The sequence below is a fragment of the Coffea eugenioides genome, chromosome 2, assembly GCF_003713205.1.
Source record: "Coffea eugenioides isolate CCC68of chromosome 2, Ceug_1.0, whole genome shotgun sequence".
NCBI classification, from domain to species: domain Eukaryota; kingdom Viridiplantae; phylum Streptophyta; class Magnoliopsida; order Gentianales; family Rubiaceae; genus Coffea; species Coffea eugenioides.
Window position 1 is genome coordinate 16,301,444 of NC_040036.1, and position 13,995 is coordinate 16,315,438.

Below are 13,995 nucleotides of genomic sequence, written 5' to 3' on the forward strand. Positions count from 1 at the left end.
AAAATACTTTTGGGCAAAACAATAATCTTTTTATTTTGATTTAGGCAAAAAAATTCGTTATAGTCTATGCATTTCAATGACTTTCAATTTTAAGGTATTTGATTTTTTTCCCCTAATTTTATCACCTTTTTGTTCAAGATTATGTATGTGTTCGATCTTAGCAAATATCCATGAAGTTTGTCTTCTATAACTTTGGGTAGTTTTAAAGTTCAAGTTATTTAAGCATGGATGTTTAGGTAATTTCAATTGATGAAAATTCTGAATTGGTTACTCTACCCGTCTATAAGCCCCTCACCTTCCCTTATTGGAGTCCAGGTCAGAAGAAGAGATATAAAGTGCGAGGCTATACTGGCCTAAACAAATTGCAGAGTGTGAAAATCATTGCCTGTGTGTTTCTGGGAACATTCGTTTCCCATTTGAAGGACGCAGAAATGTGGCATTTTAATGGTAAAGATGAGTAGATGATGACGATGGAACTTTATAAATTTTTGTGAAGGAAGTATGACTTTGCATCTTACTGTACCCGAGTACACGAGAGAATATACTTGAAAAGACCATATAAATAGCAGACTTCCACTTCTAACATTTATGTACGTCAAAAATTCACATAGTTAGAGTGAGACATTCCAATTTTGTATAGAGAAGTCCGTAATGGCAGACACATTAGAGACTAATAATCAAGACCATGATATTGTTGTGGAGGTAAAAGATGAGTATTTAGCTTCCAACAAATCTAACAACTCTTCTGGCAGTATGGTACCTACTGAATTTCTGCAACAGGTAATCCTTTACAGATTCTTGAGTTCTTCAACCAACATTAATTCAATCCAAGGGGATATTCAATTAGACTATTGCATTTACTATCTCAATCTTGTTTACTGATGAAACATGCCTAAATCGAATATTGCAGTTAATGGCTGAGCTAATAGGTACTTACTTGCTGATGTTCACCGGATTTACTTCAATTGTGGTGAATTTGGGCATGGACAATATTCTCACCTTCCCAGGAGTAGCAATCCTGTGGGGATTGGATGTAATGGTGATGGTTTACGCAGTTGGACATATCTCTGGAGCTCATTTTAATCCTGCTGTCACCATTGCTTTTGCCACATGCAAGAAGTTTGCATGGAAACGGGTAAAATAATTAATGTCAAGCATGCGTTTATTTATTTATTTTAGGTAAGCATCAAGCATGCATTTATGCAAAAAAATTTCAGAGTTAAATTAATTATCATGCCGAATCTAAGTCTCTTTTTTGAGCGCCGAATCTAAGTCAGTTTCAAATGAAATTTGTACATGTTTACTGCAAAAGTTTATTTCTGTTTAGATTGTTCTTCTAGTTAAAAACATTTCAAGCACATATATAACAACGTAGAGTCGGATAATTCTGTAGACTAGATTAATCTTTCTTTGTACTGATAGTATATATATAAATGGTTTGAATGCATGACAACATGCATCCAATCCTGCTAGTATATATATATTTCTAGTGCATAAAAAATTAATCCTAATTCTATTATCTTTTATAGGTTCTATTGTTCTATATTCCCAATATAATATACTCTGTATAACCTAAATGAGTAGAAAATATGAAATTCTCAGATGTTAAGATCCATGTTTAGCTGGAAACTACTGAGATTTGTAAATCTAAGATCAACACGTTAGAATAGTGTTTTGCATATTGAACATAAACAGCCAACAACATTTGGATTTGACAACCCAAAACTTCATGAAAATTATGAATTTAGAAAAAAAAAAAATTTTTTGCCACCCAAATGTGTTTTCTTGCACCTCTTGCCCTTAAATCTCTTATTCCTGCCACTGAATCCACCTTTCACCATTGCAGGTACCTGCTTATATTTGTGCTCAACTCTTCGCATCAACTCTAGCAAGTGGAACCGTCTGGCTTGCTTTTGGCGAAGAACATTATCAATCTGTAGGCACTCTTCCGGCGGGGTCTAACGTCCAATCTTTACTTTTGGAGTTTGTGATAACATTCTATCTCATGTTCGCTGTGTCCGGTGTTTCCACTGACGAACGAGCGGTCAGTGCAAGATCTCATCTCTTTTCTCTGCATATAGTTTCATCAAACGATGATTTCTTACTTGTAAACTAGTCGCCATAAAAGCCATAAAACTAGAATAAGAATAGTTACGTGAAAAATGAACGTTGGAAAAAGGTGTTTAGGTTAACCGTTGATGCTCAGAATCGAGTGTGATGAGATTGGCTCGATCTGGGGTGTGAATAATGGATGCCTGCTATCGAGACAACCTTAATTTCCTCGATTCCAGGCGTCAATTATTTAGTACAGTTGCTCTATCTATTGAACCAAATCCCAACCATTTAATTAACGTTCTAGATCGAGCCAAGTTTACTTTTTTTGATCCAGAGTGTCAACTGTTCAGTGCAGTTACTCTTAACTGTTACACCAAACTCCAACCCTTTTAGTTCATGCTCTAGATCAATCAAGTCAACCTTATTTTGCTTGATGCAAGATATCACTTTTTTACCCTTGAAAAAGTATGACTTTTTGACGCATCATTCTCTCTTTTTTTCAAGAGCTGTTCTATAGCTTATTTGTTGATTCTTGATTTTTCATCATATGCAGACACCAGAACTCGCTGGAATAGCTGTTGGAGCCACCGTCACAGTTAATTCTTTGCTCGCCGGGTACTAAACGGTCCCTTCAATAGCTGATTAGCATCTAAGATCGATCAACACCCGAATCACCCAACGAAGCAGGATAATATTTATGTTGATGGTTTCATTGAGTTGAATTAATAAGTGGAGGTGCTGTTGGATGATTAAAACGTTGCTTCCTTGTGCCTAATGAGAAGAACTTAGCAGACAATTTTTTTTTTATGTTTCATGCTTGTGTGATTGATAAATTACTTTTAAATGACAGGCCAATTTCAGGGGCATCAATGAATCCAGCAAGGAGTTTGGGGCCAGCAATCGTATCAAATTGCTATACCGGAATATGGGTGTACATTGTTGGTCCTATAGCTGGAGCCTTAGCTGGTTGCTGGGTTTACAACATTGTCAGGTTAAAAGACAAGCCGCCCAGTACTGAAACTGTCAATAGGAATTCATCATTCAGAATGCGAGCAAGAATGATCAGCAGCCTCTAACTGTATTTCACATTTTTTTTTGATTCATCGCTCAGAATGCGAGCAAGAAGGATCAGCAACCTCTAATTGTATTTCATTCTATTTTTTTTTTGGTGTCTGCAATGGTGAAACTAAAGGACGTCTGATGGACTTTCGTACCCTTTTTGTTTGGCATGCAGACCACCAAAGACTTCAAAGTTGAATTATTCCGTATTCAAACTGACTTGCCTTTTAAGCTTTACTTTTAATTGTTTCCATTCTTAATTTCAAAGGAACACAAAAGTAGTATCACCCACTAAGAAGTTCAGCTGAAACAAGAAAATCAAAGTAACCGACTTTGCTAATCGAATGCAGCCTTTTTGTTGTTGCTTAAACAAGACGCTGCTCTGTATACCAGAAATACAAGCACAAAGGTGAAACTGCAATTATAGAATTGAAAACAGAGAATATTGGACTTCATGGTGCCTTTGTTTAGGATAACAAAACAAGGACATAGGCAAAAAGGTGCAACTAAAGTCCCCTACATTATATATATATATATATATAATTAGTGACAAGCAATTTGTGCTGCAAGTTGTTCAAGACAATCATCTAACCACGCATTCATATGCTGTTCGACATCGATGCTTCGCGTCTTCTTCCAACCTCTCATTTACTCCCTTCGTCCCAATTTATTTAACTGCACTTTAGGAGTCTAACTCATTACGTATTGTGAAAGAATCGTGAGTTGGTGGATTTTGTGTTTCATCAAGTTTGCCCATAATGATGGTGGTACCAAAAAAATGAAAGAATTTGCTTGCTCAAGCACATCTGGGGTCTATGAGGTTGATGTTTTCCCAATACACAAAAATAAAAATTGAACAGGAGAGATATTCTTCAACCTCCACAAAGGAGCCTGCCCTTCGGCGCGGATCTTTTCGCCCTCAACTATTCGGACCCTCACTCCCCGTGATAAGCTGACTGTCTTCTCTCAACATTGCTGTTGTTTTTTTGTCAAATCATAAATCTAATCCCAGAACAGTCCTCGAAAGCCGGCAACTCTTGAGGGTGTCCCAAGGACTTATAACCTAACCCAAACCCAACCCCAACCCCGATGTGGGATAATCAACCTCCACAAAGGAGCCGTGAATTAGACAATTAGTTCATGCACTTTTGTTTTCTTAATAAGGCTGATGGGTCCACAAAGAACGCGTACATAACCTTACAAACTAAAGGGTAAAAGGCAGCAAGTTGTGTATGAAAGTTAGAAAGTTGTGTGGTAAGATTGATTCATAATTGACACTTTTGGAAGTGACAAAACACTTTTGACAATCCAAATGGAAAGCGCACGACAAAGATGGATGGAGTAAAAGTTTCTTCTAAATGCCAAACAATGACCAGTGAACACTCGAGTTATACACACAATAGATGCCACCGTCAGCCAAAGACAGGAAAGAACAGACAGAAGATCGTCTAAGAAATTACAGCTGGCTCCAAAGTCACCAACGCGCAAATTCCATGGACACAACTACACGGATAGCCACAAGTAGACTCCCCTCTTAACTTGAGTATTCCATAGCCCAAATCAGTATCATAACAAGAAGCTAACAGAAGAAAATCCATAATCTAAACCAACATAATGCAATTTCATTCACGTTTCAGCCCATTTAACTTTCTCTGTTTCATCATCCAGTAAGAACAAGGACAAAGTTGAAGAGATCAACCAGGATAAAGAAGTGGTATTCACTGGTGTTGGTTTGTTTGGATAGTAAACTTATCCCAAATAATATTTCGCTTGCATCATAAATACATTTTCCAACCCACCTTTTTATATTCCCAACTACCTTTTTATCTCACATACATCACATCACAAAAAGTGCTACAGTAATTATTCCAAATAATATTTCAAATAATACCCTATCCAAACAAACAGTCTGGTTTTAAAGCAATTGACGCCCCTGAACAAAAATGCAAATTATGTTCAGACAATTTTTCCTTTTTCCCTCATTTTTTCCTCTTCACACTCTTTCCAGGATTCTGCATCTGTTGCAACACAAGTGGCAACTAGTCACTACTTACATAACTTCAGGCAGAAGAAAATAAAAATGCCAGGCCATGAAGATTTAGATCAAGGCAACACAGACATTGCGTTTTCATAGCAGTGACTGCAAGATGCATAATAATTCTAGCATTTGCATTGTTACTTTCAACACTACAAAATATTTATCTCAGATTTAAAGGTTAGTCCTATAAACTGTCCAGAACAAGTTTTGAGAAGGGAAGTGGTTGTAATTTATTAAAGCTACCTTTTACTTGCCCGTTACCATATACAAACAGATTCGAACCTGTCAATCACAACACTTAAAAAAAATTCTATCTTTAACAACATTGCCAAATTAGCCAAAATCATGCACCCAGCTAACTTTGAATTGAATCACTGTTTTGTAGTGGACCATTTCTAGTACGACCCAGATTTACTCTTGGGATGATTATAGAGTTGCAGCAGAGAAGAGTAAAGAGCAACTCAACTGTAAATACTGTCATGCTAACCCAGATAAACAATGTTCTTCTCCAGTACCATACAATTCTTTTCAGTAGAGGTTGTTCTGATTCCAGTGTTAGAGATGCAGCATATATTTCAGGAACGCCTGCACCATGCGCAAATTGAGCCCGTTGTTCAATAGTCACCCTTAAGCAGGAAGTTGGTCTACCACCTTCAGTAAAACCTTTAAACTTTATGATCAAATCTTGGGACTCAGATGTATAGCCAGTAAGGAGCGGAGCAACTTTGAGAAAAGTTAATAAGATGCGAATAGGCCTGCTTTTAAACGGCAGCATGCAGGGCTGCCTAGAGCTTGCAAGAGCTTTACCATCAGGATCAAGAAAATCCACTCTGACCTTCAGAGAAAGAGAAATAACTCAATCACTGGATCCCAAGTAAGCAATCACATAAAAACAACATCACACTCAAAAAAAACAAGCTTTCAGGGTTAAATATCCTCCATACTTCTTGCAAAAAGAAATCCCAAAAAAAAAAATCTCAATGAGCCGCATGTTCTTGACTTGGTATCAGTTATCTGGTAAGCCAGAAGCACACTCCGTGGAACCAGAAATGGACGAGAAGAAGATTCAGATGAAAGAAAAATAGAGGAGTTATAACACCATCGTATGCATAAAAGTTAACTTCACTGACAGTGGAGATAGAATAAGGACACTAAGTCTGTAATGCGGTGGTCTTTGAAAATGTTACTCAAACATCAGAAGAGTGCTTTCAGTTCACATCCATAATGGGAAGAATCCACACAAGTTAATGTAACCCAGACGGTGTATCTGGCAAATGGACAAGTGAAATAAAAATGACATAAAACCAGACCAATTGAAGCAAGTCAGCTGGAACAGGTTCTTCCTAAATAAGAACCAATAAAAACGCATTCTGAACCAGATTTGAGAATGACATTGATCTATTTATGCTGTGACAGATTCTTTGAAGCAGCAATTATCTTAACTCAAGAAAACATTACCACTTTGAACTTCAGCAAGAAAGGGATTCCCAATAATGAAGCTTCATAATATCTAATCTACATACCTGAAAGATCCCAAGATTCCGATTGTAGTCAGACTCGGGCAATGTCAGTGAAACAGTAACCTGCAACTTATGATCAAGAGGTATAACACGCATTCCGTCAAACTTCAAAACATCGAAGTTTTCACTAGACTGTATCCCACAATCTGGACCAGGACACCCTATTATCGGCACATATGCTATTGGACTCTTCTGTGTATAATCAAAATTCAAAATTTCCTTTATTCTAACTGGTTCCTCCACCGCAGCATTCATCAATATACCTCCCACAACAAACGCGGATACCAACAATACGACCAAAACAACACATACATAAACCGACCACAACAGTCCCCATACAAACTTCAAACCCAACTCCAACAACGATTTATGCTGTCTAAACCATTCATTGACAAATGATGAAACATTCCCAAAGAAATTACCCAAAATTCTCAGTGCTTTTCGAATCACATACTGTCTCCCTCGCTTCATATAACCAAAAGGATCCATTACGAACATGTATGAGGTATAAATAGCCCATACTGGAAAAGTAAAGAAACTAAACAACAAACTGAATTGAAACCCAATTGCTTTTATTACTAAACGAACTAGAACCATCAAAAAACTCGAATCCCCTTCGTGCGTTCTGCTTAACCCCGAATTTTCTTCAAAATACTCATCATCTCTTTCATTATTCGTGTATGAAATCATCGAATTAGCCTTACTTTCCCCATCAAAAACCTCACTTTCACCATTTTCAACTTTTCCCGATCTCAAACTATGCCTAATTTCATCTATTTTCTCCGAATTTCGAGAAAAAATTCCATCTTTCTCCCCATTCTCCTTCAACTTCTCAGAAAATCTAAGCATAGCATCTCCAGAAGTAACATTATTCTTCTCAAAACTTACCGAGTCCTTCCGGGAAGTGAATCTCCTGCGACGGAGACTCACCGGAGACGGTTTCTCCGGCGAGGGCTTGGTGTCAAGAGTAACACCTGAAACAGATGATGATGATGACACGTCAGCATCGGACTCAATCCGTCCGGGAAGAGATTCTACGCAATCGTAGAATGGGAATTCATCACAAGCATCAAGAAATTCTTCTTCTTTTCCTTTTTCTACGTAGCCGTTTTCATTGCAGGATTTCCCCTCCTCCATTGCAATAGGCATTCGTACAAGAAAAGAAATGTATCTATCAACCTACGTATTTATCTCGGCGAATATACCAATTTTGAGATTTTTCTTTTCTTTTCTTTTCTTTTTCCCCCAGTGGAATTATTAGGGTTTGGCACAGGAATGGAGAAGGAGAAGATGAAATGTCCAGAAAAAATAAAAAAGGAAAGGAAGGGGGATTTTTTTTTTTCTTGGAAAAGTGGGAATTTCTGCTTGTACGTTTTGTTTTGTAAGTTGTACTCCAGAATTCTTAGTGTATACGTTTACGGTTGCCAGCAAGTTCCTCCTTATCACTTGCGCACGTACGGTTCTACGGAAGCCCAATTATTTATCTGGCTTAATTTCACTTAACTCCCTGTACTCAGCGCAAAGCGATACTTTGCTCCCTATCAACGGTTTACCCCTTAAAGCCAATTATTATCTCAAGCAAACCACCCTTCTTTATTAGTACAACGTAGAGGCAGAAGGAAGAAGGCAGTGAAGGTGGCCTTCTTGTCCACATCTCCGGTTGGATGAACGGAGCGTTATGAAAACGGCGCAGCCAGTAAATATTTTTTTAATTATTTTTTATTTTACATATATTAAATTGTTATATATATATATATATATATATTTGTTTTTTACGAAAACTCTTAAAAATAGTAATCAAAGGATAGTTTTTCAAAAAGCTAATCCAAATTGAGGACAGTAAAGATGAAGGGAACAACCTAAGTTGAGAAGAAAAAACATATAACCTGAACATGGGGAATGTCCATGCCTTAAAGGAATTTTGTTTTGTTTTAGAAAGCTAGTAGCTCGCCACAATTGCGCAATCATCGAGCTCGCCTCTCTGCATTCACATTCACAGAGGTTCTTTGCTTTTAACTTATCATCTATTCAATCCAAATTCAAATAATATGTCTATCTGAATCAAGCATTCTAGGACATGAAATGCGATGAATATGTACGTCTCCCCCATAATACATGATACATGGAACCACCTTTTTTTTTTTTTCAAATGGTACCCAAAAAAAATGTTTGTAATCACTAATGAGACTTAATGAAAAAGACCCATCGAATAAAAATTGAAATATCTCAAAATATGACTAATAGTGGCCATCTATCATTGGCCGATGACAAATCATAAGATAAACCGTCCATGTTACATTTCAAAGAATGCCTTTGGCTTGCCCCTGTAGAAGTCTGAACTCTGGACAAAACTGTCATAGTTATTTTGGATTGTTATTTAATATATATATAATAAAAAAATAATTGAAAAATATATTTACAAAAATTTTTTAAAAAATTTATTTGTTAATAATCACAATCCAAGTCCAGACTACATAAGTCCATGCATCGGAAAGGCCATCTTCTTTATTTTCAAGTTCACCGTAGAACCAATGGGGGAAAAGCAGAAATGAAATATTTTAGAGAAGAGAGACGAGATAAGAAAGGATTTAGCAAACGGAGATATCAACTCTTTCGAGAACCAGTGCTCTTCGGAGATGGGGTGCCTCCACGCATAAATTAATGTTCAAATAGAGCTGACAAATAAACTCAAAATCCAACAATTCATCCAGTCCGCCTATTAATTTTTATGGATGGATTGGATCAGTTGGGTAATGGATTTTGTTGGGTTGGATAAGAACAACCCAACTTATTTATTGGATAGATTGGATTTTTTATTTGGACACTCAATATCTAACATATTTAAAAATAATTCTAAATAATAATTCTAAAATTCAATACACATATGTCCAACCACTTGCATTTCGACATGTGTTAACAATTTATTGACCAATTTGTATTCACAATTCTCATATATATATGTTTTCAATCAGTTTTTTTAATTTTTATTTAAAAGAAAAAGAAATTTGAAATAAAAACTCATGCTTATTTTACTTTTATAGCAGTAATTAAACTTGTTCAACTTCTATAATGATTTATTATGCCTTTTAAAAGTATGCTGTTTTCCTCCCTTTTTTTTTTTATTTTTTGTTGTTGTTCTCAAGTTACTACTTGATTCTGTTTGTTAATATTTCGTGTACGAAGAATAGAGTTTTAAATTTGTTCTAATTGCATTCTTTTATTTTTCTCTAACTTGTTTTATTTCATTGTTAATAATTCCTCATCAATATTATAATACAACAAATTATGTCTTACTTACATTTTTTTGGATACAAAGGAGAGGCAAAGGCCTCTTAACACAATACTAAGCGCGGGACTGTTACCCAATTACGTCAGCTCCTAATAGTTCCCTGAGTCCTGTCAGTGGTTCTTCTATCAGTCTATTTGGTAGCTATAACTGGATTGCTTCCTTTGCTAGCCAATCTGCACATCTATTCCCTTCCCTCCAGGTGTATTGCAGTTTGCATGATCATTCTCTATTCTTCACGTCTTATCTGCTTGACCAAGTTATGATAAGGCGATGTGGCCGTTGCTTCTGCTATCAGCTCCAATCCCATTTTCGAATTTGACTCTATGATTACATCCTTGTATCCTTCCCCCATGCCTGTTGCATTCCTTTAAGAATTCCCCAAAGCTCTACTACTATGTTGCTTGCCAACCCTATACTCTCTGCAAAACCTTCCAACCATATCCCTTTCTCATCCCTAATGAGCCCTCCTACTCCTACTCTTTCAGGGTTTTTTTTTCTGAGGCGCCATCTACATTTACTTTAATAACTCCTTCAATTATCGGAATCCATCTTATAAAACACTCCTATTTTGGTGATCTGCCTCTCCCATTGATGAGTATCTTTTTTGCTTGTTCTGCCATTTGCCTCAAAGCTGTTAGAGAAATCTTGAGGAAGTATTCCTCTCCTTCAATAGCAAATTTGTTTCTAGCTTTCCAAGCATGATATACAATTAGTTGGAAAATCAACTGCCACGTCACTCTCTCCCCAGCTCCTATACCATCTTGCTTCTGGTTCCGGTCTAACCAATCAATTGTACTTTTGTTGAAGAAATCCTCCCAAAAATGTGGGAACACCAAACTCCTCCAAATTGATTTAATCTTGGTATAGTCCCTGAGTGCATGGAGTGTGGTTTCAGCATTCTCTATGCACATTGGACATTTATCTTTCGGTGTCAAATGTCTTCTTTTTTTCTCTCTTTGTGCAAGTAATTTGCCATGTCGAATCAATCACATTAGGAATTGCCACCTCTCAGGGCCTTTCTGTTTCCGGATCCTCTCCCACCCATTCTTTCTTGGATCCAAATCTTCTTCTTCCAATGTGAGCTCATGTGCTGAAGCTGATGTGAAATTTCCTCTTAATTACATTTTCAAGCATAATATAATATAGCATTCAATAATTTAAGTACATCGAATATTACAACTTACAATAAAGCAGATATAAATAGTAAAAGTATTAAATAAGTTGTGATAAAAATAAGTTTCAATCAATTAGTAGTATTAAAAAGTGTCAAGTCAGCAAATTTTTTTAGCTAATCTATTTAAATGTACAATTTATAATCTAAAATTTACAATACAAATAATATAAAATATTATTATATTTATGATGTGTTTCCAAGGAATTTAAGAAGTGAGTGTGTGTTTGTGTGTGTGAAAGTATGTTAGTATGTGAAAATATATTTATACATGTGAAAATGTGGTTGTGTGTGAAAAAAAATCTTTTTGTATGTTAAAATATATGTGAAAAAGTATATGTATCAAAATATATTAATTAATATGCGTTATGGGTTTAAGATGATCCAATATAATCCAATTCAAAATCAACCCAACTTAAAGTTAGGTGGGATAAATATAACCCATTTAGGTGAAAAACCAATATCAAGTCGTCCAACCCACCCAATTGTGAGGTATACGTTTAAAGTACCTTTAAACCCACATATAGTAGCAAAATTGGTGACTTTTCTTCCTTTACTTCTTTAAAAAAAAATGCTAGTTGCTTTGCTATCCAAGAACATTAAAAGAAAGTCTTTTATCCCTTCTATGTTTTATTGAGTGCACAAGCGAACTTGCAATTCCTTTGCCTTTTTCTTCTCTTTTTTGTCTTTCCTTCTTCGTGCGGACATGCTACTAATTTTTTCTTCCCTTTTTATACATTATTTTTCAAAGAAGGATCAAGAGCAATTTACCACTTACCTCTTTGATGACTAGATTCCATGACATGTCACTACTTTATTCTATTTTGTTCCAAATATTTATATAAGCATTTTTTTTTTGCTTTCTGTACCTTAAATAATAGTTGGGGATCCATGAAAAAAGTTTAAATTTATAATGCTCAAGTAAACGTAATTCAGAATGTAGGGATAAGATCAAAATTTTATAATGGATCCCACCTCTAATTTTTAGTGTGCTTATCCTCTGTCCAGAATAGCGAAAGCCTTTATATGAATCTACTTTTAATGAATTGATTCATCATCACTATGGATCTATGTAGTGTAAGTACTTGATTGAATGTGCTTTGAATCAAAACTTCAGTATTTTCACTATTTTGGAAGAGATCTTTCTCCATCTTTTGGTTGGCAGTAAATCTAGGAAGCCAAACGAATCTTTCTCAATGCAGGCATCGCTAAAGCCGAATGTGTGTTTTGACGGTTTTGGTAAGTCTTCTGGGGTGGTTGAGAACAAGTAATGCGGCAAAGAAAAGCCGAAAAGGGGTTTGTAAAATATAATGGAAACAATAATGTAATAAACCAGTACTATGTTGGACTAATTTTAGCAAGTTTCTCTTGCTTCCAGCCTTTTAATATGGATAGAAAATATTTCTCCTGATTGCTAGCGAAATGGATGACCGAATGTTGAATATCCTGCAATAGAATTCCCATTTACCTGTGTAATGGTATAGACCAAATGTAGAAAATTCAACAATATATGCTTCAGAAAATATGAATAGCAGAGAGATTTAGATGAGATTTTTCTGGAAAAAATGGTTGAATCGGATATAAAAGAACCAAAAAAATTCACCAAACCCATGAGTTTGGGATAGTTGGTAAGCGGGTTGCTAATATGCCAACGGAAGGTCGCAAGTTCAATTCCTGCGCTTTCCGGGCTGAATCTCAATAAAAGTTGGGAATACCGGATGCCCCTTTGCGGGTGGAAACTTTAATGGAAATGTAGAAAATAATTAATTAAATGGAAAGAATGTGTGTATAAGAATTAACTAAAGAAATAAGTGACGGACAAAGAATTGTGGGAATACCAATTGACTTGATGATCGAAACAAATGTTGCAACCAATCTTGTATGAGTCGGGTGATGATACGTTGAAATCCCACTTGAATTTTGGAATTAGATGCCAATAATGCGACTAGTCCTACTTCTAGGACTTTTCTACTTCAGCCAGGAAAACAACCCAACACATGGGAAAAAAAACCCTTCATTCTACTGCATCGCTGTCACACAATGTTCTTGAAATTTTGTACTAGAGTCGGTCTCAATATTCACTTCAATCGTTTCACATTTTTTTTCAAGTTCAAGGGAAACTCTACGAGGAGGAAAGGAAAAAAGAAAGGCTTGAAAACTGAACTAAAAACGTCATAGTAATCTAACTAATGCTCTACTTCAATAAGGTGGAATCTTAGTCATTGGACTTCATTTTTGTTGAACTTTCTACTCTTATCACTAGCTCCATTATTTCATTGCTTTTGTTTGGTTGAAAGGGCTTCAAACCTAGGTCTATGCAATTCTGTCCCCATGCTTGGAACTAGAGGTGTCAAAATGGGTGACTTGGGCGGGTTTGGGTTGGGTAAAATGGGTAATGGGTATAAGTGAGTTGACTCATTTATACCCATTTAATTAAATGGGTATAAATGGGTAAGTCAAAAAATGAATTGGGTAACCCAATTACCCATTTATAACTCATTTATTTTAACTTTTTGCAAACTCATTTAAATTCATTTTTGCAAACTAAGTTATCAATTTATACCACTCTTTGTACCCATCATTAGTTTTAAATATTTACTTATAATGTTCAATAAACTTAATTACCAATTTTTTTCATTTATACTCTATGTCACAAAATTACCTATTATTTAATAATTGAATAATACGAATATAAAAATTTGAATTAAGTACTATAAAAATTAATATAGAACTTAATCCAAAAATTTTGAACCCCTAACATTTTTTCATATATAAATTTAAAATTTCATTTTATAAGGATAAGAAAATAAGCTAAAATTTATCATAAATTGGTAATGCTAAAAAATGAGCAAGTTAACAAACT

The 13,995-nt window shown here is 35.5% G+C and overlaps 2 protein-coding genes across 2 annotated transcripts; one reads left to right on the plus strand and one right to left on the minus strand.

Annotated features, from left to right (window-relative positions):
- The first annotated feature begins 651 nt into the window (after positions 1–651).
- LOC113757938 (aquaporin NIP1-1-like) lies at positions 652–3,131 on the plus strand. The gene is made up of 5 exons (XM_027301001.1): positions 652–780; positions 911–1,135; positions 1,847–2,044; positions 2,609–2,670; positions 2,906–3,131. Exons 1-5 carry the CDS (start codon positions 652–654, stop codon positions 3,129–3,131), a joined length of 840 nt encoding a protein of 279 aa, XP_027156802.1.
- Positions 3,132–5,381: 2,250 nt separating this feature from the next.
- Positions 5,382–8,025, minus strand: LOC113763541 (seipin-2-like). The gene is made up of 2 exons (XM_027307375.1): positions 6,676–8,025; positions 5,382–5,987 (listed from the first exon to the last, which is right to left on the minus strand). Exons 1-2 carry the CDS (start codon positions 7,819–7,821, stop codon positions 5,508–5,510), a joined length of 1,626 nt encoding a protein of 541 aa, XP_027163176.1. The 5' UTR covers positions 7,822–8,025; the 3' UTR covers positions 5,382–5,507.
- Positions 8,026–13,995: the final 5,970 nt, after the last annotated feature.